The sequence below is a fragment of the Streptopelia decaocto genome (genome assembly GCF_964273445.1).
Source record: "Streptopelia decaocto genome assembly, chromosome: 1".
In the NCBI taxonomy this organism is placed as follows: Eukaryota; Metazoa; Chordata; class Aves; order Columbiformes; family Columbidae; genus Streptopelia; species Streptopelia decaocto.
The window spans coordinates 156,110,461-156,132,125 of NC_138663.1; the positions used below are offsets into that span (position 1 = coordinate 156,110,461).

The 21,665-nt window shown below is 38.4% G+C and overlaps 1 protein-coding gene across 1 annotated transcript in view; it reads right to left on the reverse strand.

Moving 5' to 3' along the window:
• Positions 1–21,665, reverse strand: part of PCCA (propionyl-CoA carboxylase subunit alpha) — a 287,256-nt gene that overhangs the window by 54,545 nt on the left and 211,046 nt on the right. The window contains exon 21 of the mRNA XM_082058341.1: positions 10,023–10,076. Within this exon, the coding sequence (XP_081914467.1) occupies positions 10,023–10,076 (54 nt within the window). The remainder of the gene's footprint in view (positions 1–10,022; positions 10,077–21,665) is intronic.

A 21,665-nucleotide genomic window follows, 5' to 3' on the forward strand; every position in this document is an offset into this window, starting at 1 on the left:
TCAAGTATATACTAAGGCAACAAATTCTACCAAAAGAGACAACACAGAAGCAGACCATTTTAAAGACACGGTTGAACGCATTTTCTGGAGTCCATCAGAGGTACCTGGAAAGAGGAACTGAAACCAGTTTTAGTTAAGAGACAAAGGCACAGTTTCAGTTGTGACAACAAAAAAGTACACAAGTAAAAGCCAACCGAGTGCACGATGACGGCACTTGGCTCCCCAACTGCTTCAAAGCCCCTGTGGTGTGTTAAGTCTGACCTCTGACACGGTCAGTGATGGTCCTAGCAGTAGGAACAGTTTAGCTCACAGACAGCCAAAAATGCAATGAAACAGAAAAGTAAAATAAATAAATAAAAAATTCAGAGTTGTTTGATCGGTTTGTGAATTTAATTATATATCCTACTGTTTACTCATCTTTTGTCACATTCTAGTGCTTTAACAATGAGAAAACCAAAATTACTAAAGGCAATTTACAGGAATCTCTTTATTTGAACTTAGGGTATAAACCCACAGTAACTGTCTGCAGTGTGTGGTAATATTTTCACTATTTAGGACAGGAAGTGAAAAATACCAAACACATCTAAAATTGCATGAGGGATTTGTGCAGACAGAAGGTAATTACACAAGTGGACTTTGGCCAAGACTCTCAGAATATGAAGTGATCTCAGAACCTTGTGGAAATTACCATGGGATCTTTAACGATAAGTGGGATAAATCTTTGTTTACCTTGTCCTAAAAAAGGTGCCTTCACTAACAGTACATCATCCTTTTGCTACGCAGATTGACAGCACTATCGTACTCCAAAATTAGATGGTATGTGCAATACCACAGCACACAAGTGGAAAACCAAAGCCAACCAAACAAAAAACCCCAAAGCACAGTAATTTAAAAAATAGACCAGGAGTAGACTTCTCAAGTGTTTCACATGCACAGAATTATTTGCTTCCTCCTCTGTCTAATTTATTTCAGATTAGTAAGAGATCCTTTATTTTAGGTCAGTACTATGACAATGGAAGTATGCCAACGTAACCTTCATTTTCTTAATTAGCATTTAACAAGAAGTTCATCCTCCTCTAGAAATATTTCCTTCCATAAGGAAGAATAACCTTGAACAGAAGACATAACTAAGCCAAGGAGAGGAGAAAAATGAAACTGAAGCTCCTGATATATTTACATGCCTTTAAAATATATTTATTTACATACCCTTAAAATGTAAATAAAATAGATCTGAGTAAAAAAAATTACTTCATCTCCCAGAAGCAAGCACAGCACTATATCTGTATTCATAACTACTCGGGGGAAAACCAACCACAAAGAAAGTCCCTCTTTTACACATTCTTCCTACCATGGACCATGTGCTCATGTAATTCATTGTTTATCTAGTCTGGAAACAAAAATGCCATGAAAAAGCAATCACAAGGCAGATGGCCAGTTTCACTAATCTGACCCTATTTCTTCAAAGCAAATCTAGTCAACTGTTACAATAGTGATGCCCCAAATAATCCACCATTCCGATAATACTTAGATTTGCATATTTAGGTTAGAAATGCCCAGCATAGCTGGATTAAGATTTTCCTCCAGTAAAACAATGCTTTGTCATAAATTCTACTCCAGAGACCATGCCGATTCTTAAACCAGACGTGTCCACACACTGAAAACCTGAGTGGAAGCACGTCTGCAAAATGTTCTTACCAACGCTCCCCTCTACAGCTGAAATGCATTTGCAATTTTGCTTTTACTCTACTTAAACCCAACCGTAAAGAATGACAAATGCAAAGATTCTCTCTGTAGCCGCCCCCATGATAACAGATGACAAGATGCAGCACAAGCTTCATCTCTTGCTAATTAAACGAATCAATTAAGAGACTATTGTTGCAACTGTGTAACTGCTGTTCTATAGTGGCAATAACAACCCCACGGGGAGGTCTTTTACTACATTAAAATGCTGTCCTCCACAACTCCATTTGATATTATTAGAAACAGTTATTTGCGTCTTGCTGTCATATTAGTAGCAAAGGCAAATTATGGAAATATGCAGACCAGAATGGTCCCAGTATGAGATCAGGTTTGGTTTTCAGCCTCCAAGGGAACAATTGCTGAAATTCCAAAGTTCCCTAAAGTTCTTTAATGGAACTGATAAATCTATCAGCACAGCATCCGTTTAGATTCTAGGTAAGGGTCACATATTTGCATACTTTCCTGCTAAGCTGATACAATTCAACTAGATAAATTATCATATTAAGTTTACCCTCCTGAGTTAAACTGATGGAGTTCAAAATTGTTTTCGATGGTTGTCATTAATCGCTGTTACATCCTAAATGCTCACTTTGAAATCTAATTGTGCTGGTGTACCAAGGGTCATATTAATAGCATTTTTAATGTTAAATCTTTGTAAAACATGTTTATTTTACTGATATTACCACTGAAGCCTAGAAGACTAATGAGAAACAAAGTATATTTATTATCAATAAAAACTTCATTTAAAATTTACATTCAGATACTTAAATTAGCTTTACTAACTTCATCGTGCCTTTGTTTCATTAAGATCACTGGTTAAGCTTCAAAGCCATATAAATTAATACCTCCTAAATAGTGCATGGTTATATGCCAAAGTTGTAGCCATCAAAAAGCTGTTCAAAAACATGGGCTACACATGTTTATTACTTGGCAGTACATATCACCTTCAGAAGAAAACACTAGATCATCACTAAGATGTAACAGCCCTGATACAGAAGAAAAAAAAAAAAAACACAAACAAAAAACCACCACAAACTTATTCGAACAAACAAAGCAACTAATAATTATTTCAACACTGGTAAATCTTAGTCTACCAAAGGAAATAAATTGATTTATTCTTGGGTAACCTGTCCACCACTTGTGTTCCAAGAAGTAACAGGCTACTCAATCAAGTCCAATCATTGTCCTTAAAGCATTACTGAGCTCAATAAGAAAGAAATTTGTCACATGAAGTAAGGAAAATCAGAAATCCTTATATTTCCATTTGCTTATTTCCGAGGAATAAGTGGCATAATAAGTTATTATAAGCAGACTACTACACTACAGATAGAACACATGCTGCAGATTCCACCAACATTAAGGACATTCATGAGAATTCTGACCTACTTATGATGTCATCACACATTTTTTCTCTGCAAATTAAAAGTTTAAATGAAAACAGAAGAGAAGGCCAATATCTAAAATGAACAAATAAAAAGTAAAACATGAGAATCTAAATGTAATAACTCATTTCCAGTCTGGTTTTGTAAGAAAGCAAGGCTTGCAATCCAAATTTCTGCCTCTCAGTCCCCATCCCCACCTCATTCCATCTAATGATCCCGTTTTACCCACATACACTATTTTAACCTGCTGATCAACTGCAACTAAATTTGAATAAAAGGTAGGTACGTCCAATTGTCTGTAAGTATTGTAGAAACCATAAGTATGTTTTCACAAAACTTCTGAAGAGTACTGTCCGTGTCAAGAAAACACGAGAACTAAATCCCTGTTCCAGCTGAGGGAAATTTGGGAGTGGCCAGTTGGCCAGCCAGCATGGTCACCACGGCCATCCAAAAAGCACATATGCAGCTTCGGCTTCACCTTGACACCAACATCTCTTGCTCAAGGAGGTCTTGGGTAAAGACTACAAGAGGTTGTTCTGTGGGAACTTATGGCACTTCTGGTTTCTTTTAAGTCACGAAAGCAAAATTCAGAAAGAACTTTCTTTCTTACTTTTTTTACACTTGCTTTCTTACTTTTCTTTTCAATGGAATCCAGAGCAAGAGTCCCAAAATAATCTAAGTGATTGTAGGACATGGCTTTTTGTAACACCACTATTTCAGGTGCTTTTGAGTTTGCCCCCAATGGACAGCTTTAGTATGTTCACTGTATCTTCTCCTTTAAAACATACAAATATATAACAAAACTGAAATAAGAACAGCATATGCAGCTGTGTGGCTGCACCTGATCATCCACATCACGTGTGCTGAAACAATTTTCACTGACCAGTCGTAATGACAGGCTGAAGTATCACTACTTTCACAAATTAAATCCTTCTTGTATGAATGACCCACTTTCTGCAGAACACTGCAGCAGCTCGTAGCCACTCTCAGGATTCTCACCACCCATATTCAAAAGGGACTTGTGGAAGCTTCCAGAAGCAACTGCACGTTTCTCCTAGTGACACCTTCTGTGATATTGAAATGCCACTGGTGATAGCTCTACTACTATAAGCACTGCAGTTCACAATGACTCTGAAGCTGGATGGAAATAAAATAATAATACAAAAAAAATCTATACAGGACTAGAATTCCCTTCAGGTCAGCAGGGACCCTCATCTTAAGGCTTGTGATAAGGAAGAGTAAAAAAAAAAAACCAAAAATAACAACAACAACAAAAAAAACCCCAAACAAACAAAAAACCAACCAACCAACCAAAACCAAAGCAACAAAAAACCCCAAAACAATAACAACAAAAAACAAAACAACAACAAAAAAGATACATTAGCTTGCAAAATAAGCACCTACTGAACTATATTTGTTTTATTGTGGTTAACACTCTACATATTCCAATAAATACAACCTTTGTAACCTCTGCAGGTTTTCAACCAATGTTTGAAAGTATGCATATATCCTCAGTATCTATTTTCAGAAGCATCACATATCACAACAAAAGCAGAAAGAAAACCTGTTAAGGACTCCAATGATTTGTAAGAGTGAAAGAAGCAGGTTGTTAAAACATTTGTCATTGTGAGCTAAATCACTCATACAGTCAAAGCTCCCATCTTTATTGCTATTTAATTGGTCTTTTTAAGAATGTAGGGAGAAAGAAAAAGGAGGAAGCTAGCTGGAAGATGATGAGATTATACACAGACTGAAAAGCCCAAGGATAACTTGTAAGACTCAGTAATGAGACAGAAAGTTGGAAATTTGCTACTGAAGCAAAAGCAGACAAGTCCTGGCAGGAGGGAGTGGGAAGGGGAATCAGCAGCGAGAAGTGAAGTTGGTACACTGACCTGTAGCTCCCAGATACCTTACATACATAAATGATGAATATACAATAAGCTAGGAAGCAACAGCAAAAACTTTGAGGAATGCCTCTGATGTAAAGCTCTCCATTTCTGACTAACTTCATGAACAATATACATAACTAATAACCCTGGCTGTGTACGAAACATCCTTCTGCCACCCATCTGGAAATAAACAGAGAACAATCAAAAAGTCATTAATATTGAATGACCACAACTGTACTAGAACGTATGCCAGTTATGCTAAAAAGCACGGCCAGGGCTTGACAGAGACTAGTTTTTCCAAATCCAGTGTTCTCAACTTGGAGTTTGCAGATCTGGTTGGAACAGTGATCTCTGAACTACTCTAAATGTGTACTACTGATCTACTACTCTGAACTACTCTAAAGAACTACTCTAAAGAACTGATCTACTACTCTGAACTACTCTAAAGAACATCAAGTGTATCATTAACAGGTTAATAGTAATCATAGAAAAGCATACATCTCCACAGCAAAACTTCAGATGTTTTGTAAATCAAAGGTGGCAAAAAAACACTCCATCAGGAATGAGACTGAAGTAATGGAAAAATCTCCGGTGAGAAGGCTGAACCAAAAAAAGATGCTGGGCAACTCAGAAGCACGTAAAGATGGCTTGATTCTTAGGACGAAGCAATTCCACTGTTCCACGTGGGTTCCTATATTGTGTTTACCACTGAAGGAACACTGTAAAGTAACGTACTACGCAACAGGACTAACATCTGACACATACACATCCTTTCATCCTTCCCCAGAGGAAAGAAGTAACTGGTTTTCTCTATATTGATTCTCCGACGTTAGAAAACAGAAGATCAACAAAATGGCAAGAATTATGAGCAAAGGACAGTAAAATTTTCCACTGTGGCTGGGGACTTCTCACTGTCTGGGACTGTCTCCTTTGAGGAGCATGTCTGAGGAAAGCGTTCCACAGGACAGGCCATCGCTGCCAAGTGCGGCCTGCAGCCCAGAGCTCACAATGACATTATGGATGCAGTGGAGCCAGGCCGCTCACCACCTGAGCACACGGACAGTATTTCTTCATTGTAAATTCTACACAGAGGCCGTTACAGTCTAGAATAAGTTTAATGCTTCCATAATAATCTGCAGTTGTCTGCATCCATGCAGCTATCTTAGTGCTAAAGGCTGTCTGCCCACACATATTTCATTGCTGAAGTCCAGCTGACAGAGGAGTGAATAATCAGCAAATGACTGGGGCCATCAGTGGGGCAGCAAAAAACATTCCTCTCGTGTAACACAACAGAAGGCGCAATGAAGAGACGAGATAGAAACTGGAGGTTCATTAGAAAGAGAGGAATGAAGGGTGCGCTTTGGTCCTTTGAAAAGCCTATTCAAACATCCAGGCTTTTGGACTGCAAAGGTTGAAGCAGAAGCTCTGCTTGGTATTTGTCAATAGATCTTTATGTTTGTTACAAATCTACTTCTGTGAGCTGCCTGAACACAGGAGACAACCCATGAAGGACTGCCTCTTTGTCTCCTAGTAGTGTTGCTTTTGGACATGGCTTTGGATATCAATCTGAAGCATGGATTACCTTGCTTCCTTCTTCTGTGTACAATATATAGCACTATAGGATTCCTTGGTGTTACAAAAATGTTATTAATAAACATAGCAGCTGAACAATTCTAGCTTAAAGTGGCAGAATAGCAGGATTCCATCAGCACATTATATCTAGTCACGTTCATCAGAGAGGAAAAATGAGTGAAAACTCACATAACATCTCAATTGCAGCAATAACCCATGAGCTGTTCTGAAATAATTTAATTAGGACTCAAAATGGTATCGTCCAAAGGAAATTAAACCAAATCAGTGTAGTTTCCTATTCAACAACCATTTCTTAAAGCTATAAGTATATAAAAGTTGCTTGTTGCTCGGGCATTCTCGTATAGTCTCCAATAGTATGAGTCCTATATCAGCTCTGAGACTCATAACCCTCTACCAAAAAACAATGCAGAGAAAATAAGCTATCTAATGCCACTGCAATTTGAAGATAAATGCTGAAGTAGCAAAGAATTTCTACTAAGGATCAGAAACAAACAGAAATATTATTAAAATCCATGTAGCCCCCCAAATGATGCTAACAGTGTGCACCCAAAGCTATGATTTCACTGCGGAAAGGAACATGATTTTTCCGGTGCTCCTCTAAAACAACAGAAATACGCTGCTACACTAATAGACACATTTGTCTTAATGTCATCATGTCTACCATATGTCATGCAGCAGAATTCATATTAAACTGTTGTCTTTCTGCTGCAAAGTAGTTTTCTTTGTCCTTCACCCAGCTAACCAGGACATCAAGGATGTTTCTAATAGGGAAGCACACCCTTCGCTTCTCCTCCAAGTGTCAGCTGGCTTTTATCAAAAAACAGTCGCAAAATTATCTCCCCTGTCCAATGTAAAAAAATAAAAAAAAAAAAGAAAATCAAGTGAAGCCATTTATCGAAGCTGATGCCCTCCTGACAAGCCAGGGAGCTGTGCTCCTGATCAGCTGGCTCTAAAAAGACATTGTGATGGATGGGTCAGCAGTGCGTACGGTCAGTAACACCACACTGCCCGCCACCACTGAAGGGCCATCAACATTTGCCACCATCAAAAGTAACACAGAACGCTCAAAGCTATCCCTAGCAAATCCTCTTACTAAAAAAAGAGCAGAGCAATAATTTCACAAGACGTTTATTATGTTGACAACAATACATTATGGTAATAACCAGCAACCAAGAGTTTCTTGCTGCCAAATATTCCTTTCAAAGGCTATCTTAACTGCACTTCTATGTTGGCAAAGGTTTAGCGAGAGATAGGTAATGGTGAGCCCATAATGTATTTCTAGGGGCTTCATTCAAGGTGGTATTTTTTTTCTTTGACAGAACATTTACATTTGTGGATGTGTACAGATACACATGCAAGTACACACATACAGACTGTGTAGATCTATGTGTGTAGACAATTTGTAGAGGCTGCCATTGCAAGGAAAACCCATCCTTCCCCCTCCTCATTACCTAAGGTGAAGGTATTAAATTGAAATCAAAAAAGTGCAGCAGGTTGTTAAAGGAGCAAAGGACAAATTAAACAAAGGAAAGGACTTTGGGGAGATGAGAGGGACAGTGGCCCCAGAGGAACTGATAGTAACACAGGTGCAGACTCTGGCTTGGATTCTGTGGGAACACTGGTATCAGAGCAAACCCTGGGAAGCAGACTTCATTACTGCTTCTCTGCCCTGCTAGCTGAAGTTCTCTCTCTGGGTTTGAGCAGCAAGACGTGCATAATTTATATTAACTAAAAATGGTGGATAGAGTATTACAGGCTTTTCTTTTTAGTCCTCTTGAGAATTTTAGTTGTAATCACATATTCGATGTCCCAAAATAACTACCATCCAAGAAACACACATGATGCAGTCAGTAAGATCTGATATATATTACAATCCATTAACTGTTTCATCATCAACGTTTTAAAGCTAAAAGCACATCAGTACTGTACCCTCTTTTGTCGTCTTTTGCTGTTGCACAAGGCCCAGCACAAGAGTTCTAGCCTATGAGACTGAAGGGCACTTCTAACATGTGAATATGAAATGTTTTCATAACCAACTTAACAACAAATTTAATTTTTAATGCCACTAAACACATACCTAATCAGAATTTTCTCTGCTACAGCACCCACTTAAGAGAATTGATTAAAAAATCTGCAGTATTATCAAGTTGCATTTGTCCTTTATATCCTATCTACTTGGAGTAATTATTTTCTTCTCACACAAAGACTATTAGATCAGGCAGCCAGCAGCAATCTTGCATATGCAGGATGCAACTCCAGAGCTGAAGCATCGTTACAAATACAATAGGGCAGAACAAAACTTTTATGTTTTATTTGTAACTGCTGCTCTGCTTGATATTGAAAAAGACAAATCCATATGCATATACAGATATATTTCTAGAAGCAAAAAATATTAGGGGCACTTTTCATCTCTAAAAAACAACATGCAAGGTACTCTTGTTAAGTTCACTCTTACCGTGTTATACCTCCCCAAAAAATGGCTTCATAGGACTTGTAGAAGAACTAATCACAAGTAAGTAGAATGAAAACATTATCATACGTAATCTTAATCTATTTTTGTCCAAAACATATAGTGAACAGAAATGTCAGGACTAGATTCTAAAGGGAATATTTCATTCCTGTTAATGTCACTGCAGGGAAACCTGTTGGCAGCAATCAGGACAACTGAATTTAGGGGATACTTCAATTTTATTTAATTTTCAGAACTATTTTTAGGTGCATAAGGAAGTTGGAAAAATCAATGACTGCATTTTAATAATGCAAATGATGGAATTTGATGCTGCTTCAATCGCATATGTTTATAAGCACCCATCGCATAACACAAAACTTTAGTTTCTATATCATATATGATTGCTCAAGATAATAGCAGACAACAAAAATCTATTTTATGGAGTAAATTCTGACCAATGGCATAAAATCTGATTAGGATTTTAAACGTACTTCTCTTCAACAAACAAAATCTGGGAGAACCACAGAACACTTTGCCCCACTATATAGTCTTTTCATAAGACAGTTACTGATGTGCCTCTGAGATGTGAGGGTACATGGTATGGTGAAGCAACAGAGACCAGAAAGCTGAGGTGGTGGGGAAGAGTTGATTTGATCCTGATGTGGATCAACCCTGAGTATGTTGCAATAAAATTACAAGACTACAACCAGTGACTCTTAAATGCCTTGTAAATGAAACAGAGGCAGACTTGAGTCAACTGAAATGAGGAATGCAGATATTGTGCACCATGCCTTGGAAGTCAGCTTCAGAAATTTGCCTAATTTTAGCTGTTAAGCTCACAATATTTACACATAATACTAACCTTCACAAACACAAGCATAAATGTGCTGCTGGTGTCATTCACCTATTTTCCATTTAGATTATATTCCTCTACCAACATAACTTTTGACAATAGCTGCACGTACTTACCACTGTGCCTAGAAACTGAATGCTTGTATCTCCAGAGGCATTCCGAGAAAGCCGCTGAAAAAAATAAATGTGAAAACTGATTAGAAGCTTCTCCAGAATTTGAAACCATTCAATTTTCTTTCCATCACATCACTGTAAAGTAATCAAAATTAATCAAATACATAAAACTATACATAAAATAGACAAAAATACAACCACTTTTTAAGAATTTCAGTACTAGAAGTCTAAGTTATACTTCAGCTCAGATGTTGTTGTGGTTGGTTGTTTTTTTTGGTTTGGGTTTTTAGTATGGTTGGTGGTTGTTTGTTTTGGTGGTGGTTTTGGTTTTGTTTTCCAGTCAACTCAATAAAATCTATTTCTGAAGAACAATGAAAGCAAATATAGTCAAGTACAACAAAGAACAACCTTGGGCTTGCAGAAAGATGAATGTCATGAATAATGAGTCTTTCGCCACCTCTAAACGTTTGTGATTTTGTATTCTTGTTACTCACATTTAGTATTATCTTCATTCTCTCCTAATGAGAGACATTTTAATCTCCTTTTAAAATGCAAACCTCCAATGATGCTATTTTGAAAGCAGGAAAAAAATGACCTTATGAAATGTCTGGTCACCTACTGTGGTTCAGGAGTTGATTGAAGTTATTAAACAGTCTTCAAATATTACATTGTCGGTAAGCCACAAGACAATGAAAAAGAAAATATGTTATTGATTTAACACAGTGTTATCCATAATCTAAATATGCAAAACACAAAAAGAATTCTTTCTTCTTGTGAATTGTCTCCTCCTTCAACATGAAAAGTTCCCTCCCCCCACTTTTTTCCTGCTGTTAAATCAAGGCACATGTAGACCCAAAATCAGGGCCCTAACCATGGAGCACAGCTCTTATACACAGTTGCAGATATACACACGAGTACGGAAGCACAGATTTGAAAAGGTGAATACAAATTGCCAACAGGGAGCTGCACAGAGATCGTCAGCATTTTCAAGACAACGAATCCCAGGAACAGGGCTGCAAATCATCTTGAGAACTTCTAGTCCAGTACTTGACAGACTCAAAAGACACCGGTGCCAGTCCCAGAAAACGTGTGTCTATAACCCATTCTTAAAATCTTTCCATTGCAGAGATTTCAAAGTCTCCCTAAGCAATTTATCCCAGTATAATTACCAAGTTTCTTCCTAATACCTGACTAAAAACCCTTTACTGCAACTACAGCACATTAGTTATCCTCTTCTTCATCACAGACAGGAAACACTGATTATTCCCTTTCTTTTTACAGCTACTTCCAAGTACGTGAAGAGCCATTATCATGACTCCCTTTAGTTTTGGCTTCTCTAGATTAAGTGAGAAAGCACTATACAACAATAGCTAGATACCCCTGAAACAATTTTAGTAGCAATAAATTAAATTGTGGTCCCTTTTCAATAATGGTGCGCGCTCCTCAGCTACACTTTATGAAGTAATAATTACTACAGCCCAAACATGCTTATTTTTTGACTTAACAGGTCACACACTGACACTACAATCTGGACAATCATATGAAAACAAAGGATGATGTGCCAAAGCCTGACATATTTCAACAATAATGATTAACGGAATGGAAAATATGGGAAATAAAATTTCATACAAAACCTGACGTTTACTTTTATAAAGGAAACAGGAATATACACTTTTCCCACAGTCTAGGATAAACACAATCAGGTTTGGGAAACCACAAAGAAGAACAAAGTACCGGCTGCCTACAATGAATGAACCGCATGCCAAAACAAACAAGTCCCAACCACTTGATAAGCTGTCAGAAAATGGCGAGCCGAAAAAAATTAAAGGATTTAATGTCTTTTTTTCCTGGAATGCCCTCCACCCTTGTTAGAGTTCTGTCACTTATTGTACTACCCTTTTGTCCACTTTCAAGGGTCATTAGAGACCTTTTCACATCCTAATAAAAATTCCATTTTTTTGGCTAATCTCCCGTCACAGAAAAACACAACTTGAAAAACAAAACAAAAAAGAAAAATAGAGCCCCTTTGTCATTTTCTTTAAAGGCTTTCAAAGTAAAGCCAGGTATCTTGACAACTTGACTTATTTTTCACAACTGAAAACCAAATCATTAAAGTATTTCCTCACATAGATTCTCTTTACTTACAACTACATAAGCTAGCGCAGCAATAACCAAGCCCTTTCAAAAATAATTTAATAACCAATTTAATAAAGCCAAATATAAATGTATATCAGGAAGGTACCTTCTTAAGCCACAGTCTTAAGGCAAGACAAAGATATAACAGCGTTAAAGATATAACAGCGTTTTTCTTGCCCTGGCGCTGTGGAAGTGCCCTGGAATCACAGCATCACTGCTACTGTTTGGTGTGTCAAAAATGCAAAACATTACATTCAGTTGCCAATGGCATTAAGAGTCAGTACAGGCACCAAAATCCATCTCTTGAATTAACAGCCAGTGAGAGGAAAATAAAATTAATGGAGAAGGTGGGGAAAATAGTTAACAAACATGAGAAACAAGAAAGAAAGGTAAATAAATTCTCCAAGTCACAAAACATATGTTACATCAAGACCAAAAAAAGAGAACTGCCAGGCTTTTGAGAACCATGTTACAAAAGAATTCAGCACATTATCATAATTAATGTTTCAAATTACAGTTGTAAATAAGTTTCAGCTGTTAGATGTGATTAGATTTTTTTTGAAGCACATTGAAAGGAGTTATTTCTTTTCCACTGGTGGGCTTGTGTTTCTGAGATTTGTAAATGTAATTGATGTTTTCAAGAAAATGAAAGGATATGGTTAACAATTATTCTTTTATTTTCCACCTCTTTAGAAAATGGACCAGTCTCTAGTTTCTCTTGTAAAGTTAGATATTTGCATATTCTATAGCTCATAATAGATGGTTTCATATTGCATGTGATAGCAGGAACGTAATCAAATAGAGGTAACAAGAGAATTGCTAATTATATGCATTGTCATTGTTTTCCTCATAAATTGCAAATTATTTACTAGGAGGTTTACACTGAAAAGCAAAGGAAGTCTACCACCTGAACAAAGACAAAACAACACTGAATGTTTACCTGTCAATACAGTAAAATTACATTGTTGGCATCAAGTATGTGATCTTAGACATAACTGACGCTCTTCTGGATGACTCAACTGACAGAGCTTCTGTCTTCCTTAATTAGTATATTCTGAGTTAAAAGTATAATTTTTTTTCTTATAAGAAAGTAACAAGCTAAATCAAATCTAAAAAAATTTTAAAAATCACAACTTCAAAAAATCCATCTGCAGTTTCAAAGCTGTCAAATACATGTGAGTGTTACATAAATATTACATGTATTTTTACATACACAGGTTACGGTATGCTATACCGCATATGCTATGTATATACAAACAAAATGCTTGTGCACGCATATAAAAATAGACAAGTGTATACAATCATACAAAATGTGTTTGGTTTTCCTCCTCTTTCTTAAGTGTTATACCACAGTCACTTCACAAATAATCATTATAATCTGTAAATCCCAGTAAATTACCAGAGGTTAGTGTGATATGACTTGAAATTCTTCTGCTTTGTCATAGAAAATTATTTCCACTTAGTTGGGTATCAATGATCTATTCATGATAAGATGCAGTAGGGTCACAATCAGCTTTGCATTAAGCCTGCAGCGGATGAGCACTTGCAGATAAAAATGATAACAACCCTTACATGAAGAAGGATAAAGAAGCTCAGCCAAACAAAAAATAGACATTATTGAAAGAGATTCTAAACTGATATGGACATTACTAAAAAACAACACCATCTCAGAGTATTTTCCACAAATCTTCTGGTATCTTTGGCTTCCCAAACTATTGAAGGAGAGCAGCTGCAGGGAAGGAATAATATCAAAGCAAAGAATCTCCAACAGACCAAAAGCTTTTTTTTTCTTTGCTTACAAATTAAAAAGTAATGTGTCAGGTCAAAATCAATATGAGTTGACAAAGGAGATCATATATATATATATATATATATATATATATATATATATATATGTTTCTCAAACACATTTATCTTGAACTACTATATACTGCATTTATTTGTTGAAACTAAAGCAGGAGACCATTTGTTAAAGAAAATGTTCAGACTGTCCTTCAGCCAATGCTTTTTGCAACTTTTTCAAGCCATGGCATGACTACATCAACAGTCAGACAACATGTATCAGGTTATATGGAACACACACATAAAAAACAAACAACAACAACCAAAACAAAAAAGGAGAAAAAACCGCACACACAGAGAAAACCTATAGATACACTATAGATAACATTTTGAGTGAAAGAACAGTATGGGGCTGTTTGTCAGAATGCGTAAGTTCTCGCAACCCCTGTTGCTTCATTTCAGCTGCTCACAACCAGAAATTTGGAACATCTTTTAACATGAATTTCAAACGGAGAATTCTATCCACTTTTTGGTCAATATTTATAAATTCTTGAAAATTCAATCTAGCAAGATACAGAATCACCCCCAGCCAGGTTTAATTAAAAACCAAATTATTCTCACAGTAGGGAAGTCAGGGGAAAAAAACAACTCAAATACAGTATTTTACCTTGCAAAGTTACAGCAGATTCATCTGCTAGTACCTCATCTATGAGACTTTGTGTACATGAGGGTGCTTGGACATCTGGAAAGCTCCATCATCCGCCTACATCACTGCCATGTTTGAAGTCACACGGTTGGGTCAGAGAAGAGGAGAAAGCTGCAGAAATAGCTGTGAAACTATGAAGTCCTCTTCTTGTCAAAACACAAGGAGTGCTTTGGCTTTCTCAGTCTCCTTCTCCCTCTCCTCCTAGAACCTCTGCAGAAAGCATAACTTCATTTCAGCACTCCCTTTCCACTGTGCAAAGTCTCAGTCTAAGGATGTGATCCCAGGCAAGAGGAAATGGCCTCAAGTTGCACCAGAGAAGGTTTAGATTGGATTTTAGGAAAAATTTCTTCACAGAAGGAGTTGTGAAGCATGGGAACAGGCTGCCCAGGGAAGTGGTGGAGTCACCATCCCTGGAGTTTGTTTAAAAGACATGCAAATGAGGTATTTAGGGACACAGCTTAGTGCTAGAGTTAGGTTATAGTTGGACTTGATGATCTTGAGGGTCTCTTCCAACCAAAATGATTCTATGATTCTATCCAACAAAGCTTTCTTGTATGTTGGAGACTGTCTACATTGCACTCTATCTTCAGATTTGTGCAGCCTCACAAGCCTTTCCACTTAGGGGATAACTCTCTACTTTTGTCACAATTTAGTCTTCTCCACTGGTGGTGCCATCATTTCCTCCTCTTAGTGCATTAAACTACAGATGGAAACTTAGCTCGATTTTATGTGCTGCTCTGCCCTCAGCCATTATCAGTTTTAGATCACACTTTTTAGAAGATGAAGCCTCAGCTGGCTGTTCTTCCTCAGGGCACCTCCATATTTTCCAGGTTCTTTCAAGGGTAGCCATCACCTAGTGGGGAATGAGATGAACAAGTCCTGCTGTGTCTGAAGCATTTTGACATGTGAAAGGTGTCAAAGACTGGCCTAAATGGCACTATGCTGAAACAGTCTTTCCCTTTAAAAGGGATCCTGCCAGGAGGCACCTGTTGGAAGCTCTCCCCGTCCTTTCCCAGGGACTAAATGGAATCTGTTCCCAAACAGTACAAATACGGATGTTAATGTCAAGGTTTAAGGCAAGGCGGCAATCACACGGCATGAATGGCTTACAGGGCATCAATCCCCACAGACAAACTGCACCTTTATAAGAGGCTGAGACACCATATTCCTGCTTTTAGAAGAAGAACCCTTCTCTGAATGTCTGAGATTTAACTGCAGTAGATGGCTTAGGAATTTCTACCCTCAAAATAAACAGAAAAATGGAAACATAGATCCTTCCCAATATTTCTTTAGGTGATATCCAATGTTAGTATCATTTGTTGCTTCTTTTTGCCAAGCTTTAAATATATATATGTTTAATATTAATACTACAGGAGTATTGCTATTTTATATACCTAGAGCACCTTCCAAGAATGCCCATGTGCTCCTTTAAAACAAACCAAACCACCAAAAAACCCCACAGAAAATAGCATTTATTTGGTGTTGGTAAAGAACAAATCTAAAAGACATTTACTCCAGCCCAACATTTCCAGCTATTTACAATTATTTACAGTAATGAAGAGTTTAGTCCTCCCTGTGAACTTCTAAATTTCTGCTGTTATTACATTAAATCAGAAAATTACTATGACTTTTATAAATGTTACTCTTGTGTTGACATGCTGGAATATGTTTTGTTCTTACAGGGGCACAGCATGCAGGTAATACACTGCCATGTGGTTCTAGATCTGATAATGTTCATGGTTGCCCTGAGACAGATTCTTTGCAGGACCCATAGTCCTTTCTTGCTCCTTGACATCCCTCCTCTTCCTTCCCTTTTGCTCTCCAAATGTGTTACCATATTCAATGGAACCATTCCTTGTCTTTCAGGGTTTAGATATCATCAAGTTACAATGTCTGTCAACAACTGAATATGACGCTTTAGTCTTTGGACATATATAGAATCCCTATAGTTATTCATCCTGAATATTGTCTGTCATTAAAATTTATAGCTCCTTTGGAAAAAAATATGGCATAAGGTACTGTGACAACCAGCAATATTTGATTAACCCCTTGAGCAGCACTGGATATCACTAATCCCATTAGCTTAAAAAAAAAAGGTCAAGTATGTTGTTTGTAGATAGAGCTTTATTGTGGGCGACCTCTCTCTGAGAAGTGGACAATAAATTCCAGAAGGATTGATTTGGCATAGCAGTTGATCACTTGGCTGGAGAAAAAAAAATGTTTTCATGAAAGAATCAGTAAAAGTGGTGACTTGTGCTTTTTGCTTCAGCTGCTCAATTAAAAAAAAAAAAAGGCAACAATAATGATCTTTTATTTCCTTGAATTTCCCCCTTCCCTTCACACATTCTCCATTCAAACCATCAACTTGAATTAAACTGTCTTCACACAAATTGCAGACTGCTTATGAGATTTGAGTACTTGCTATTTAAAGTAGACATTAATACAAATACTCTGGTATTACAATAAAGGATATCTGATATTTTCTAAGTCTTCATGACTTAGGAACTGGGCATGCTGCTGTCATATAGGCATACACATATTCAGGGCTTGTTTTAAAAATTAATAATTTTAAAAATTTTGACAAACATCCATGCAGAGAAAGAAGTAACAACAGTAACAGTGCCCTGACCAACATATATTAATACTTTCAAAAAAAATTTAAAAGCCTGAGATGCAGCAAGGCGTACTACACTGTATACAATAGGTTTTTGTATTTGCCTTCCACCTGAGATACTTGAGTCTTTCTTTGTACTTGTTCCAAATGCCACAAGAGTGTCAAGTGAGGCAACAAAAATAAGCTTCTCTGTATCATATCCACCAATCATTTTTGGAGTTTCAAGGCTGAGCTCTGTTTTCTCAGATGACTGTGGCTCGATGAGCTAAGACGAAAACACGGGCAGCCTGTGTTTCTACACTGCTCAGTAAAGCAGGGCCATGGCCTGATGCCTGGTCCCAAAGACAAATGGCAATGACCACCTCAGTCTCACTGCTTGGGTCTATGTGGCATGGTATAGATCTATACCAGATGCGTCTAGGTCAACCCAAACTGGAACAGGCTGAAACACAGAGAGGGAGTGAGGTACCAGTTAATCAATACGGGCCATCAGGAATACAGTGCTGGGGCTCGCACTCTGGCTTTAGTTTACCCAGCAGTATAGCTGTTTGGATGCAGTATTTCCAAATGTCTGCCCATTTGCAGATCACTGTGTGTGCCCCTTCTAGAGACAACTAGCAAAAGTAGTTCTGAAATCTTGGGTAAATGACAACAGAGTGTGTGCAGTAATCACACAACACTAAAGAATGGACTGTCTTCGTGTTCACTGCTCACTAAAGCTTCCCAAAATAATTTTCAAGGGTTAAGAAAATGAGTGTGCTGAAGTAATGGTACCTTAGACCTGAAACCTACATAATATATCATTATCACAGATGACATCTGAGATCTCAAACCAGTAAAAAAATATATATAGGTAATTTTTCTACAGAAAATTACACATATGTTAGAAAAAACTCTCCACAGGGCTGAAGGAAATGAATACTTGGGCACAGGCTTTGTTCTCCTGTCAGACATTTCCCAGAACGTCAGACATTTCCCAGGAACAAAGGCTTCATAACCTACAGCATTTTCATTTTTTCTGTTCTTATAAACCAAAATAATAATCAAAAGAAACATTGTATCAGAGAAGCACTTAAATTTGTCACATCCCAGAATGTAGAATATACTCCTCCTGCTCCAATTGTTGATGCAATAAATAAATTAAATGAAAAAAGTAAGTGATGCCATAACTGATTTCCCTGCTAACACTGTAAGTAAAGAAAATTCCACTGATAAATCTTCATTTATTTCATTCACAAAAACACTTGAAGCTTGAGACTGATGATTTCAGCTTTACAGGATTGTGTTCCTGATTTAGTAACTCCATTACTTTCCTAATTACACCTTGCTGTGACTGATAAAGACGTTTTTACCGTAGAGTTTGGGATGCCCAACAAAGTCACAGAACAGTAAGGCTGGAAGGGACCTCTGGCAACCAGGCAGTCACACTCCCTGTTCAAAGCAAGGTTAACATCAAAGTAATTATGAGATGCTCAGGACCTTGTTCAGTTGAGTTTTGCCTATGTCCTACAGAGCTTCACTTCAGCAGAGACCAATCCCCTGAAAGCCAGGACATGCAAAGAGAAGGCATCACCAGTGTCACCATAAAACTGCTTTTCTGAAGCTGCCAAAAGCCATCAAGAGTTTTCCAGGATCCAGGCAGAATGCCTGCACTACCTTCAGAGGGTGGGAGGTTTCATTATGGCAAGGTAGCAGAGCTGTGAAACCAGCATGGGCAACCAACAACAGAACCCGAGGGAATGGCAGGAAGATGTGCCAGGGGAGGTTTAGGTTGGACATGAGGAAAAGGTTCTTCCCCCAGAGGGTGGTGCAGCACTGGAACAGGCTCCCCAGGGAGGTGTCACGGCCCCAAGCCTGACAGTGTTCAAGAAGAGACTGGACAACATCCTCAGACACATGGTGTGAACTGTGGGGTTGTCCTGTGCAGGGACAGGAATTGGACTCGATGATCCTTGTGGGTCCTTTCCAACTCAGGACGTTCTATGATTCTACGATAACATGTCAGTGGAAAAACTGGATGCATGTGATATAACAAAGAGGTACAAGTGCTGGCAAAACATGGTGACAAATAATTTATTCTGACTCAGAATCTTTTTGCTACAGGGAACTGTCTGCAAGTAAATGATATATAAGGATGGGCTGAGTGTCTGATGATGGGATCAATGAAAGCAGAGTTGTAACATTTGCCCATGTAGTACTGCCACAGAGCAGCCTCAGAATTTGAATGGTTGGGGGGATGGTTCTCAAGAACTTGGTCACACGCAAGTAGTGCCAAAGCAAAGAGGGTTTAGGGATCTCCTACATGCACTTTTTTTCTTGGGCAACCTGCCCTCTCTGCAGATACCTGATCTTCCTGCACAGTGTCCCAGCAGAAGGCACCTACTTGCAACCTGACTATAGTGAGCACAAACTTGCAGTTAGGTTCAAGTCCATCTGCTGGACTTCAGGGATTCATTGATTTACCTTCAGGTCCCCTTATATTCTGGTTCACATGAGAGAATAAAAGGTCATGTTCAGCTCTAGGGAAAAGGCAGCTTATTCCCTTCTCTCCTTCTACTCCCTCCCCAGTTCATAGGCATGTGTGGAGAAAAGATATCATAGGCAACAACTTTCGCAGGCACAGGGCTCACTGAAATCCAACCTACTTGTTCATGGGAACAGAGGTAGAGGAACATAAATGCCCTCATTGTCCCAATATACACCTGCTGCCTCTCTTCCAGCTGTTGTTACTTTCCAGGATGCCATTCTGAACCATCATTCTCCCTTCCAGTTTCCACTGGAGTTCTTGCAGTTTTTTTCCACAACTCAATCAACCTCCGCTTCAACAGTATCACAGTATGTTTGGGATTGGAAGGGACCTCAAAAGACCTCAAAAGATCATCTAGTCCAATCCCCCTGCTGGAGCAGGAACACCTAGGTGAGGTCGCACAGGAACATGTCCAGGCGGGTTTTGAATGTCTCCAGAGAAGGAGACTCCACAACCTCCCTGGGCAGCCTGTTCCAGTGCTCTGTCACCCTTTCCACTTGCTCTTCAGAGGAATCATTAAGCAGCCTGTTTATTTATTTTTATTCTAAATATTGCCTGAAAGCCTATATCATATTCAAACCATGTTTTATATATAATGTATTTTTGAAATGTATTTTCAGTTAAATAACAGACAATCCCTTCAAATCTGAATCCTCAGGAAGACACATCATAACCACATGGCTATTGTTACTTCTCCGATTTTCAGCAGTGTAAGTCAGATTCTGAGCCACTAACATATTTGGAAACAGGTGGGACAAACAACTTTGGCAAAGTATTTCTGCACACAAAAATATCATTTGCTTGGTGGACAAAACCCTACACTTCACAATGTGTCAAATCCAGCCTCTCCAAATGAGAGGTGGAGTGCAGCCCTAAGTGGAGAAAATGCTGAGAAACAGGGATAACCTGAGGAATTACTGAAAACAGGAACAACAACAAAAGCATGATGGAATTTGCATTTTTCAAGAAATGCCACAGGGTGTGCCTATACCCTCATCCCTGGAGACTGTACCTCAGAACTCTCCTGCTCAAATGACCCACAGGTTTCCATCAGTTCATCGCTTCAGATAAGTATCATATAGATTTCACATTTACCCAAAGTAGCACAAAGATTTCAGAGCCCTTTTGCTGCAGCCAAACGGACCTGCAGGACACCCCAGGGTTCTTGGTCCCTCCATCACCTGGGGACCTGGCCAGGACCTCCGCAGAGCCCATCTGCTGCACACAGATGGGCCTCCTCGCAAAGGGAACAACCGCGGAGGGGAGGAAAGGAGGGAGGAAGAGGGCTGCCACGCATCCTGGCTGTGCCCTGGGATGCCCTAGACAGACTGTGACCAGGGCACCTACCTCTTTCTCAGGTGTCAGATGTATTCCCAGGTCCTGCGCTCTAGAAATAGTCTTAGAAAACCTGGCGTTTAAACTCGTAGGTCTTCTTAACTCTGCTTTGCTCTACTACACGTTAAGCCTTTAGCCAAGGAGTGGAAATACAGGAGCATGCTTAATTACTTATTTTTAAACGTGCGACAGATATGCAACAATCTGAATGTCTAGACTATAATTTACATAAATACATTTTAAACCAAAACATTTAAAAATTATTTATTTCCTGCTCCCATGCTTAAGTGCTTTGCTGGATTGGGGCCAGACTGCAGGATCGAGCCCAAGGTGCATAAATCAAACCTTCAAAGAAATCTAATGTTCACAAAGACTGTATTTGGTTGGGCAAATTTAGAAGAATGAAACCAACTATGAAGAGAAATTAGATTGGCTGAAAATTAATAAAGCACAGCTGGAATTATTCGATTCATCCATATTTGTTGCTTAAATGGCTCTAGGCTAAGTTGTGCTGAAAGAAGATACTTTGAGACTCAGGGGTCAATT